The following is a 12,208-nucleotide window of genomic DNA, read 5'->3' on the forward strand; positions in this document are numbered from 1 at the left end:
ATATTAATATGACCAACAAAATTAACTCTGATCAATCAAGTTCGTAACACAACGCAACAGCCCTAATATTAGTTCAATCTGAAGAAAATGTTATTACAGAACCAGTTGCGGATAAGCCAAAGAGTGATTCAAAGTTTAACAGACCAAGCTTTTGAAGTTAGAAATGCGCTCGAAATCACTGTCGTCCAAGGCCATCGTGAAACAGCAATAACCAGGAATTCCAGTCCAGGAAGCACTATTGATGCACAGACCAGTAGCCCTAAGCATGGCTTCCCGGACATTTGAGTCGTCAAGCTTAAATTCATAAGTGCTTTCACCTTTCTTTATCTTTATGGTTTTGCCAAGGAGAGTTGATGGCTTTGCAACAATGGATACACCCGCTTGAGCTTCAAGAACCTCCCAGCCACAGGCTACTAACCTCTGTACAGGAAGAGCACAAAAACATTAGTGTAAGGCAATGTTACTCCTAGACAGAAAATCATCAATTACTGAAAGGAAGGACACAATAGGAAAGACACGTGCCCATATGATAGTACGGATTGACAATCAAATCAAGCAGGATGTTTTTAGCACACTTTAAATAACATCTATAACATGCTTTCAGTTACCTGTTTCAATTGTTTATATCTGCCTGCCAAGAATTCTGTGAGCTCACAAGTGGAATTCAGTAGATCCCCTGTTCTCTTTTCTTTAAGATCCAGCAACTTTTTAACAGTGTATTTGATAGTTCTATGAGGTTTGCTTAATCCTGCAAAGCTATGGAATGTTTCGATCAGAGAGGGCTGATTGATGAGCAGATACCCAAATTTTATCCCGCCAGTCAGCATCTTAGAGAATAGGCCTCCAAGAAGAGCTGTGCAAAAGTTTGGGTGAGCAGACGAAAGTTTGTCCAGGGTACCCGTCAAATTCCAACCCTCAAATCCCTTGGAGTTAAACTCAACACCTGAGAATGAAGTATCTAGAATAACCATTGCTCCAAACTTAGCACATACCAATAATAATTTATTGATCTCTTCATTACTGTATAGCAAGCCAGTGGGACTGATAGTAGGACCAGAGATGTAAACCCAAGGTTTATTAATATTCTCAACTGCTCCAGCAAGTGTTTTTTCGGTCAGCTTGTATCCTACTTCTTGATTGGTTGGAATGTTGGCAATTTTTGCATTCAAAAATTTTGCAGCAGATAAATAGTTTCCATTTGAACCAGTAGGAAAACACATTGTCCCACCCTCCTGTATGCAGCAAAGTACCAACTTATTGAAGAGTGCCACGGTACTGTCTGCATAGATGAACTCAGAGTTGCTGTCTGATGGAAAGCCATAACTGGTGCTAATAATTTCTCTAATTCCACTTGTAATATCCGTTTCAGAATCTGAAATATTCTGTCTAGCAAAACTCTCGAAGATGGAAACCTTGACTGGTGTTGTTATAGGCAAAAAAATTTGGTTGACATCCATATGCACTACAGGAAATTCATCAGATTCATTCACTGCAAACTCAGCATGATCAAGTCTGGAGATAGCAGAACTAGAGAAGCCATTGACCTCAAAAGCTCTTGTCTTTTCGACACTCCTCTGGAAATGAGAGAATCAGATCAAGATATTTCGATGTTAGAATACCTCAAAGATGTTCAATTTAGGAAAATTGCATTTAAATCCCAAATATAGACTTTTTTCACAATTACATTCCTACCTAAAAAAATAAGAAAGTTAGACTCCCAAACTATCCATCTTTTAATAATTAATGTCTTGAGGTCCGACTTTCAGAGACAAATAATGTGGCATGCTGGAAGTTGAGCTAACAAAAATAAAATAAAATGAGTCAGCAATGTTAACTCATTTTAATGCCAAAATGTTAACTCATTAAAATGTTATTATATTATGCCAAAAATAAAATGTTTACTGATTGATGTGAATTTTAAATTGTACTAATATTGCATCAAAATGACAACATCGTTTTGATGCCAACTCATTTTATAATTCTTTTGTTAAATTCCAACTCAGCTTCTAAACGTAGGATTTCCATTGCCAAAAGCGGATAGCGAAAGTGCCAAAAGCTTAAGTCTAATAAGGGTATTTTTCCAGTTCTAATTCTCACTATTAAGAGTCCCTTTGATTCATCTATAAGTTATTTCACTAAAACAAGATCTATTATGTTTTCTTAATTCAGACATTTATAAAATTTATGAAACATTAATTGCAAAATGCAACAGACTCAAAATATTCTGTTGTTCAGATAGTCATGAAAACAATGTTCTCAAGGCCCATCTACTAGAATTTTTAAGATAACTTTGAAGTAATAACTTGAAGTATAGGTAGCACAAGCAAAATGTAAGCATATCATCATAAGGCAACAGTGACACACATACCTTATTGAATTTATGATAATTAAAAACATGACTCAAGTCAAGTCCACTTACACAATCGAAGGTCTAAAATAACTACAACCAAAATTAGATTGATAAAGAAAGAAGAGCACAGTCTCATTTTAGTTTCTTCAGAATTTAAATCATTATGTCGATCTTAGTCATACTAGAAAGTAGGTTGCTTTGGTAATCTGTTTAGACTAAACTCCATAAATTGTGTATCATTTCTGAATTTCTCAGTGGCACACCATAAAAGCAATGTGATGATTTGCAAAGACATGAGCAATGACATTGTGTATTATCAATACAGACTAACCTCAGGAAGTGAGTGCTGATCAGCAAGCTGGAAAGCTAGAAGCTCATGAAAAAGACAGCCATGATAGTACTGGCTGATAACTGAAGAGTTCCCTTGTAAGAGTTCAACAGTTTTGCATAATGCTTTAAACATTGCCTCCTCTTCTGATATGACAAAGGCCACTTCCAAATCCGAATAAACCTAGAATATAGAGAAAAGAGTATAGGGAGCATAAACAGAGGATGAAACCACTAAGGTTCCAACTGCACTGAGCGATTCCAAACCCATGGAATCAAAATGAATGGATACAGTAATGTGTATTTGCGAAAGAATTATAAATCCAATTTTTTATGACTATTTGAATCATCATTTCAAGTTCATTTTTACATAATTATTTAATGCTATATAGGAAAAAAATAATTCATAAATATATTGAAGTGGGATCTGAATAATATTATGTGTAGGTATGTAGATGTAAAAACAGATTGCGCGAGTGTTTGAGCCAAAACATTTTCAATCCACACACACACACATAGAGAGAGCACAGAAATTTCAGATGATGAGGAAAAACCAGAGCTGCTAGTCGAGGTGTGCATTGGGTAAACCCCACCCCTTAATCACATAAATATATTGAAGTGGAATCTGAATAATATTATGTCTAGGTATGAAGATGTAAAAACAGATTGCACGAGTGTCTGAGCCAAAACATTTTGACGTGATAGTGTTTGAGCCAAAACATTTTCAACCCACAGAGAGAGAGAACAGAAATTTCAGATGATGAGAAAAAACCAGAGCTGCTAGTCGAGGTGTGCATTGGGTAAACCCCACCCCTTAATCACAAGAATACCCACGCCACCATCAGGCCATTCCCAAGGGTCAAATAAGAAATGACTGAGTGGGTATAGACTGGTGAATCCGATCCACTGTCAAATCCCCAATCCAAAGTCCAAACACAGTATAAGATTAGAAAAGCTTTAATGATTTTAGGCCACTATACCTGATTTTTCAGCAAGCCACATACAATAGCTACATGTGAAGGAAGAACATTCCCAGCAAGATATTTAAGGACTCCATTGGAACTTGGAAGGCTCGATAGCTCAAAGTGGTCTGATATATCTACGAACAACCGACAACCAATTTCTTGCGTGATATCTGTAAGACACTCAAATGCTGAACTGGTAACCAACTCAAATTGAGCCATCCCAGTGACTACCACATCTGGCTTCAATTTTCTGATCAGTTCCACCATTGAATCTGACTGCCGTGGCGCTTCAATGACAGCAACTCCTCCCACTGAATGTTTTCCACTTCTGTCTTCTGCAAATGAGATTGAAGTTGTCAACAATAATTATGTACACTTTCTGTCTCCCACTCAATATTTTCTGGAATTTATAATAAAAAATAAAATAAAATAAAAAACTCCCAGGGTCCTAATTTCTAAGCAAACTCCTAGGACAAGGGAAAAGCACAGTAGATATTCGGTATACTGCTTGCTTCTCTTCAGATTGGTACAATACATTTCTTCATTTCTTTTCACACAAAACAAAAGCAAAGGAAAAATAAATAAATAAAACTTCATCATAATATTGATTACTATCCATCTTGTTGGTTTACTATAAATGAAGCAAAGACCAACTTCCATAGATGTTATTATAAATACTGCTATTCAGGTATTTCCCTTAGAAACTATACCGTTCAGATAGTTTGACATTGTCCCAAACTCCAGTGATGGCTATAAAGTGAACTCCTATTTCAGATGTGGAGAGGTAAGAAAAGAAAACAATTAAGAGGTGATACAAGAGACCTCAACAATATAAGCATTTACCATACCCCAACATCTAGCGATGTCAACCATTGTTTTGGTAGATTCCGAGACAATTGCTCATCAACAATGGCAAGGCGAGGAGACAACAGATGTAAAGAACTTTCTACCGCCACTGTCCTCGAAGGAAATACAACAACATTCTGGCCAGGAAAATGAGAAAAAGAATGCAAATTAGATGAGTCGGGGACTTGACCTTGTACGGAAAACTATAAAAATCCAACAGTGTTGTGATATTATTTTACATGAACAAAGATTACAGTATATTTAGGAAGTTGATATAGCAATACACAGAAATAGAGTAAGCAATCTAGTCTGAGGTATTGTGTTGTAGGCTTGTCATATATTCCTTGATAATTTCTAAAGCTAAATACAGAAAATACCTGAAAATGTCATAATCAACTGATTCATAATAATAAGTATATTACCTATTTTGTCGTCAAATTCGGTTTCCGTGTTCAGTAGAAGGATACTAACATTTTATCTATTTAACTACTGTCGACAAGGTTGGTATTCTTTAAGCTAGACTTAGCAATATTAATAAGCACTTTCAACAATTGGTTACGTTTATGTTTCTGGAAGATGTTTGCAGCTTAGGTTATGTGCAGAGCTTTTCAGCTCTGTGCCCTTTTGGGGTGCGTTTTCTTTTGATTTAGTGATTTATCGTTCACTCTCACCTTGGCGCTAGTACTATCATAAGTTTCATTAAAGAAATACAGAAGGCAGAGACCACGAAAATGCTAATGCATTCACTTTGAAAATTGAAACTCGTCAAAAAGAATATAAAAAAGGAATTGGAAAAGAAAATATTCTTACATCTGCAGTTAGTGGAATATGATGGTATGTTCTCATAAAACCAGAGATAAGATTACGGAATAGCCTACTTCCAGCTGGGGGTTCATATGAAAGAAAATAATTCTTTTTCAGAACACTAGCAAGATAAGCTAGGAATGGAATTTTCTCATCAGCAACAGAGTCATCTTGAAATGACAAATCTAAACTGCTACTGATGTCATGGAACCCTTTTATGAGAAACTCAAAAATCCCTTTCACCTGTTGCAGCAGATTTAATCAGTGCTCCACCTCTATTATCATTCTTCTGTTATGTGCTTGCTTGTAAATACACAAGTACCTACAAACAAGTCGTACCTGATTAGGTTGACGGAGCTGACAACTGTACACTGATAGGGCATGAGAAATACGACCGCCAGCCTTAGCATAAGCCCATGCTGTCCGGGCACAAATTGGTTGGTCTCCAGCTAGACCCATGAAGAACTCAAAACGGTGTGGGCTATTCTTTTCTATTTCAACCAAAGCTGAAATGTCTGTATCGGCAGCCTGCGCTGAAAGATATCTAAGAAAGTACACATTTGGATGTTATCAAACAAATAGACGTGTATTAGAACCTGAAGAATTTTAGTCTGCCATAGCTGGTCAACAAGCAAACCACGACGCTCAAACAAACGTCTGCAAACAGCTTGTCCTGGGCGGCCTCCCATATTAAAAATCATAATCCCGAGAGGTTTTATAACAGATATACCTTCTTCAACAGCACGTGCAATTAATCCTAAGCCAAACTGGTCTTCAACAAATCCCTAAAGACAGCGGAGAACAGTGATAGAAGTAGTCTGGTTCAGAAATAATCAACAGGGCAGAGGCACAGAAGGCAAATAACATCTGAAGTTGAATGAACAGAGACACCATTGAATACCAATAGCAGAGGGGATAAAAACTATCTCCGTATTAAGCCACCAGCAAGAAAATACAGACAGGTCAAAAGATGGACCAATTTTGATATTGTGAATGGAAATGCAATCAATAGAAAATTTGTTAGGCTGCAAAGCAAGTAAAGCTGTTCAATATTTCAATGTCTACCAATAAATATCCAATTCGAATAAAATTTCTCTCAGCTCTTTTAAAAGATTATAACTCCATATGCCTCTCACAGAAACTTGAGTTCTGGGTTCTTTTCACCCATGTAAAAGGTTTTCTTTTTTTTTAACCAGATAGTTAGAACAAAAAAATCACTACTCCATAAACCAAAATATCCAGTCACACGCGGTTTCTTTCATTTGAAAATTTTAAATGAAGGAAAATTCATAAAGACACCTGCTATCAGTATAGTGGTTTGCCTTTCACTTTTCTTGCTTTAGATTTCGCTACCAGACTACCAGTATAGCTAAAAATCACACTGCATATTAATTTCATATACATTTACTAAAGAAGTCTTCATAGCTACATAAATAAACCAAGCAGCAAGCATATATACTTCATAATGAAAGAGTAGATGCTGTTTGCAACATACTAGATATGACTAAAGTTGAACTACCATTGAACCTGGAGAGCACAATAGTTGCTCAGCGATTGTAGGAATTCTTCACTGGCATTTTCAGTAACCATTTTGGACATTGCATCTGAATTAGGATTAAGTATATGCAAAGGAAAATGACGAGAATGATCAGAATGCAGAAAAAGTCTAATATGGCAATGTTATTGTAATCCCAATATAAACAAAAAATTGACATGGCCTATGTACTAATTAGCTAATATTTGCAAAATGATTCATTAAATTGGTGATAATACCTGTGGTATGCACCCCACAATTCGCTCAAGTTCAATATGATTATCTCTGCAGTAAGACAGCAAATCAGATTCATGAAATTCAACTCTGTCAAGAAGAGTTTTATTGTCCTCATCATAAATTGGATTGCCTTTTTCATCCAAAGCATTCATATACAGATTTATCCAGGAAATCTTAACTGCTCTTGGATTAATATCAAGCCCGTAGACCTGCAAAGTGGCGTGTGAGTGTGTTAAAAACTTTGTTCAGCACAGAGGGACATAATTCACAAGCACACAGTGAACACTAGAAGCAAATAAAAAGCAGTTAAAATTAAACTGTATGATGTAAGACATAGACCTTTAATGGTGAACACTTCTCAGCTATTGCTATGGATATCTATCCATTTCTACAGCCAAGCTCTGCTACTGTCCTGTCCTTAAAAATAGAATCTGGATGTCGGTTGATCCCCTCATAAAAGGTGAATGACCAATCCTCTGGCATAAAGATACTGGGTATTACCATCATGGTGAGTTTCCTCCTCTTCTGGAAACCTGTGAACAATGACAGGGTGCTGTAAACTAAAGCAGTGAAAGAGAGATGAAAATGACATGAAACCAAAGCAGTGAAAGTGAAGTGAAACTTTATTGATCAATTGAGTTACATGAAACGAATAGAACAAGAAAGCTCAAGTACAAACAAGATGGAGATACATATAAGCTAGCCAATTTGAAATTTGCGATCATAGAAGGGGATAGAAACATGTCTATTTCTTAATTACACTCTTGCCACTACCTGGATTCTCACAAACTACCAAAAGGAGATCTCGTTAAGTTCATTGAATAAAATTTCGAGAGGAACTCCAACAGTATCCCAACAAATTCACTTTCATCTGATTGTTAACTAGGACGAATTGATAATGATCAATTCAAGCTCTTTTCCCACGATTACCTCGACTACTTGTCTAATTTACAGTCCAAACACAATAACAAACAGAAATGACGCAAAATGCGAGTTAACCTTCATATTTTTGTAGATATATGTCCTGAATTTGAAAATGGTAGGTCTGCAGACAGGATTCGGAGGGTTCCTTGGAGTGAAATCGTTTGTGGAGCTCAGAGAGAAAATCCGGGCATCGGTTCGAGTAGTCGGATCCTCGAGGCGCTCCAGTAGTGATCGGTTGGCACTGTAGGCAGCGTCACCGGACTGTTGGCACTGGTTCAGAAAGTCTTCCATCACAGCTCCCATTGCTAAGAAAAAAAAAGCTCTACTGCGTTGGAATGCTTGTGCTGTGATGTGTGTGCCTTCAAAAAGATAATGGTAGTAAAAAAGCACTACATTCGACAAAGAACCCATGTTAATGTTATGTGATCTATAGCATATCCAAAAAAAATTTTGAATTATTTACTATATTTATTTTTATCAAAATTCCATCTAAGTGGGCAACTCTCGCACGTGGACATTTAATTTTCGAACTATCTATTTTATAGTACAAATGTTGCACCAATTACCAAGATCATTTTTTAAAATAAGAATTTGACCAATGATAGTAATTTTTTGATAATTTAATTTTATATTTTTAGAAAAATATAGATACAACACCTACCATGTACACTACACGTTGCTCAGTACATGCTCGCTAATATCGTGCTTGGTTAACTATCGAGTACTCTTGCGCTTGGTAACTTCCCCGATTCAGATATTAAGAGGAACATTGATCAATATGATCAGCTGCGTCTATTTTCACAAAGATTATAAAGTGAATGACAAATCCTTTTCCTATTTACAACACATTTACAGCAGCAGATCATAAAAGGCTATGACTAAGGCAACGAAAAACTATTCTTGTATTTCTCAAGTGGGAGCTTGTGCATCTCAAACCTACTATTATTGTTGGTAGCTGAATCTTCGACGTTGGCTTCTGCAGCTTTGAGCTCGTCCAATGTTCTTCTAGCGTAGACGGTGAAAGCAACTGTAGTGATGATTGCAACTATGAAGGAGAAGGCATTGTAAATGATCTCCACTGGAGTGAGATGATAGTTCCTATATTGGACATCTGCCAACGTCCTTATAAGCCGACCACTGCAGAAAACAACCGTACAGAAGATTTAGATGATTGGCATGATCCTTGCGCAAGAACGACACATAAATAAAAATAATTATACCACAACTGAGAGAGGAAGGGAGAACCTGTAGATGTAGATGAATGCCTCTGGAATCATGCCTGCGACTGAACCCCATATATAGGGCCAGAATCGCATACTTGTGACCACAACTGCGTAATTGAATATTGTGTATGGGAATGGTGAAACCCGGAACAGTGCAACGACTTTAAACTGATGGAACCAACTTCCTTCTCCAGCCAACCTTATCATAGCAGCTTTTTGGGGCCATCTTTTCAGCCATTGCTGCGGATGCATCAAGAAACAAATACTTTACTAAACGACGTACATGGAAGAGAATGCACAAAGAGCAAGTTTCTGCCTTACATGAATTCTGTCGCGAAAGATTAAACCAATTAAATACGGAAGAACCATCCCAATCGTTGTTCCCACCATAATTATGACGAAACCCAGTCCGTATCCAAAAATCATCCCGGCAAGCCACATGGACGGACCAGAAGGAATTAGGAAAACAGGGAACAAAGCCAAAGAAGCTACAATTACAAGCGCCAGTAATGGACGGCCAAATGCAGTGGCTTCCCATTGCAACAGTGGGAAAAGAACCTAACCAGAAACAAAGAGTTGCAGGTAAGATAATAAGCATTGAAGTCATAAGAGTCTGTAAATTATTAGTTCCATTAGAACCATAGTGCAGTGTTAAATGGGACTGGACAAAGCAAAAAAATTTTGACATACAAATGCAAATTTATTCCAACAGATAATAGCCAACAATTGTGCAATTCCAACAAGGAAAGGTGAAAGACGGACAATGAAAGACGAATGGAATATATTAACTGAACTCCTCAAACGATGCAAACAGCGAGAAACTTTACTCAACTATATTATTGATTGAATAATTCTGCACACCTACGTACACCATTAAATACTAAAGAAAACCCTGAACATAACAAAAGCCAATGCACAAATAGGCCTTTACCCAATAAGAATAGTAATTTAATACTAAAGGATAATGAATTGGAAAACAGACTGACTAAGCAAGAAACTAAATAACTCCAGCCAACAAAGAACTCTTCAGTCACTGTAATCCACCACAGCCCTTGCTCCTCTCGGATAGGTGTGTCGCGGCGTTTTTCAGCCAACACACACACACACACACACACAGAGAGAGAGAACAGGGGGGGAAAAAAGAGAAGAAAAGTTTTTCCACTGGTGACAAAGCCCATGAACAGATGCAACTCATCTTTGAATTACTAGTTAATTGCTATTCACCATTGGAGAATTTCAAATCTTTAGATCAAATTATTAGTTAATCAGAAAATAAGTCTTTAAGTCTGCTTTTCAGTTTAAGAAGTAAACACTGAAAGATATTTCACCAGAATGTGTGGAAATTGAAGTACCTTTTCCACAAGAAACGGCACTCCATACTTAACGAACACAAGGAGCAAAACCATGGTAAGTGAAAACCATATTATGGCCCTGATCCACCATGCAAAAGATCTTTTTCTTGGCGGGGTTTGAGATACTGTATATGTTTCGTGTGTCCTTAATTCATCGGGAACAACCAATCTCACATACTCACTGTCTTCCTTCCCTTGAGCTTTACTCTCATTCTGTTTTATTTTCTCTGGCTCCTCAGTCAAATCTGGCATCTTCATTGAGACACCAGAATCTGCCAAAGACAACAAAATAAGCACCAATGTAATTGCATTATCATAGCTGTAATCTTTAATACTAGTGCATCCATGCAGTATACCAACGCCTTATAATAGAGAAAAGGAAAGATGCAATTTTTCTGGCAATTTTTTAATTCAGCTAGCCCCAAATTATTTTTGTGCGATTAAAGATGGATTCCAGCAACATATAGTCATATAAAGCAACAAGAACATATATTCTCCAAAAAGAAACATTCTGCTTCAATAAAGAAAACCTTCATATTCCAATTAATAATTAAATCTCCAGCTATCTCCTCATTCATAAACTCTGTGCACAGTTTTGAGCATATTAGTAACCACCACAATTGAAAAGGCAACAATCTGCACCTACTTTAGTCGCTTCTTAACAAAATAAGATTTTTCCACCCTTAAATTAAACCAGAAAAAATCAGTAATCTAATGCACATGCTGGATAGCTGCAAATTCATAACGAAAAAAATACTCAGAAAGTTCAAATTTAACAAACATATACATAGAGAGAGAGAGAGAACACTCGGGCATAAATAACAACAAAGGAGAAATTCAAACACCCGAGCATAATCAATTGATATTTACGATTCAAACTATACACTTACACTAGAAAACAATTAAGCATAACGATCCAAGAGAAATAAAATTAAAAGAAAACGCAGCACATAATTTAAGAATTTGAAAATTTGAAAACAGAACGCTTTATCAGGAAAAAAAAACCCTACCTGAAAAAGAAGAGCCACTACTGGGATAACTGGACTCCGATTAATTTAAATTTTTTTCCACCTTTTCCAGGTGAGATCGTTTTCTTTCAAATTCTGTTTTGGTTGGAGATGATGATGACCCAAAAAACACGTTAGATGGTGAAGGAGGTAGTTGAATTAGTTGGTACAGAGAAATTGTAGTTGTAGGCTGTGTAGGTGGTGAGCGAGAATCGCAGGGTGGTGCTTTTGCTTCACAATTACTCTTCCTTATTCAAAAAAACTTCCCGAAAGATTGTCTCTTTAAAATATAGTTATTGTTTTTTAGGATCTGTTTTTCAACCATCGCGTTTTGACAAATGCAATTGAATCAAAATCAAGCCCACCCAACTTGACGCTTGACATTTCTCTTCAACATTATACATTAAATATTCTTCGTGTAGACAGTGAAGTTCGAGATTTTTAATTAGTGTTCATTAATTGCATATTAATTCAATCATATAGTTATAAGTTTATCTGTATTTACAGATATTATCAATTTCGCCTCCGGGCTAATCCCGTTTCGGTTCAGGTTAGATTTTTTGGCCTTTTTCATTTTTTTTTGTTTTTGTTACTACCTTTTTAAATATTTTATCGTATTGTATTTAATTTAACCTAATA

At 36.5% G+C, this 12,208-nt stretch overlaps 1 protein-coding gene and 1 pseudogene across 2 annotated transcripts; both read right to left on the bottom strand.

Annotated features, from left to right (window-relative positions):
• Positions 1-44: 44 nt before the first annotated feature.
• Positions 45-8,395, bottom strand: LOC121745450 (annotated as a pseudogene).
• Positions 8,396-8,714: 319 nt separating this feature from the next.
• LOC121745514 (transmembrane protein 64-like) lies at positions 8,715-11,901 on the bottom strand. Of its 2 annotated transcripts, none has more exons than XM_042139455.1 (5): positions 11,573-11,901; positions 10,563-10,834; positions 9,532-9,768; positions 9,233-9,450; positions 8,715-9,124 (listed from the first exon to the last, which is right to left on the bottom strand). In XM_042139455.1, exons 2-5 carry the CDS (start codon positions 10,818-10,820, stop codon positions 8,866-8,868), a joined length of 972 nt encoding a protein of 323 aa, XP_041995389.1. In that variant the 5' UTR covers positions 10,821-10,834; positions 11,573-11,901; the 3' UTR covers positions 8,715-8,865. The 2 variants fall into 2 exon arrangements, with proteins under 2 accessions (XP_041995389.1, XP_041995390.1); XM_042139456.1 differs by lacking the exon at positions 11,573-11,901 and adding an exon at positions 11,453-11,518.
• Between the last annotated feature and the right edge of the window lie 307 nt (positions 11,902-12,208).

The sequence above is a fragment of the Salvia splendens genome, chromosome 8, assembly GCF_004379255.2.
Source record: "Salvia splendens isolate huo1 chromosome 8, SspV2, whole genome shotgun sequence".
Taxonomy (NCBI): domain Eukaryota; kingdom Viridiplantae; phylum Streptophyta; class Magnoliopsida; order Lamiales; family Lamiaceae; genus Salvia; species Salvia splendens.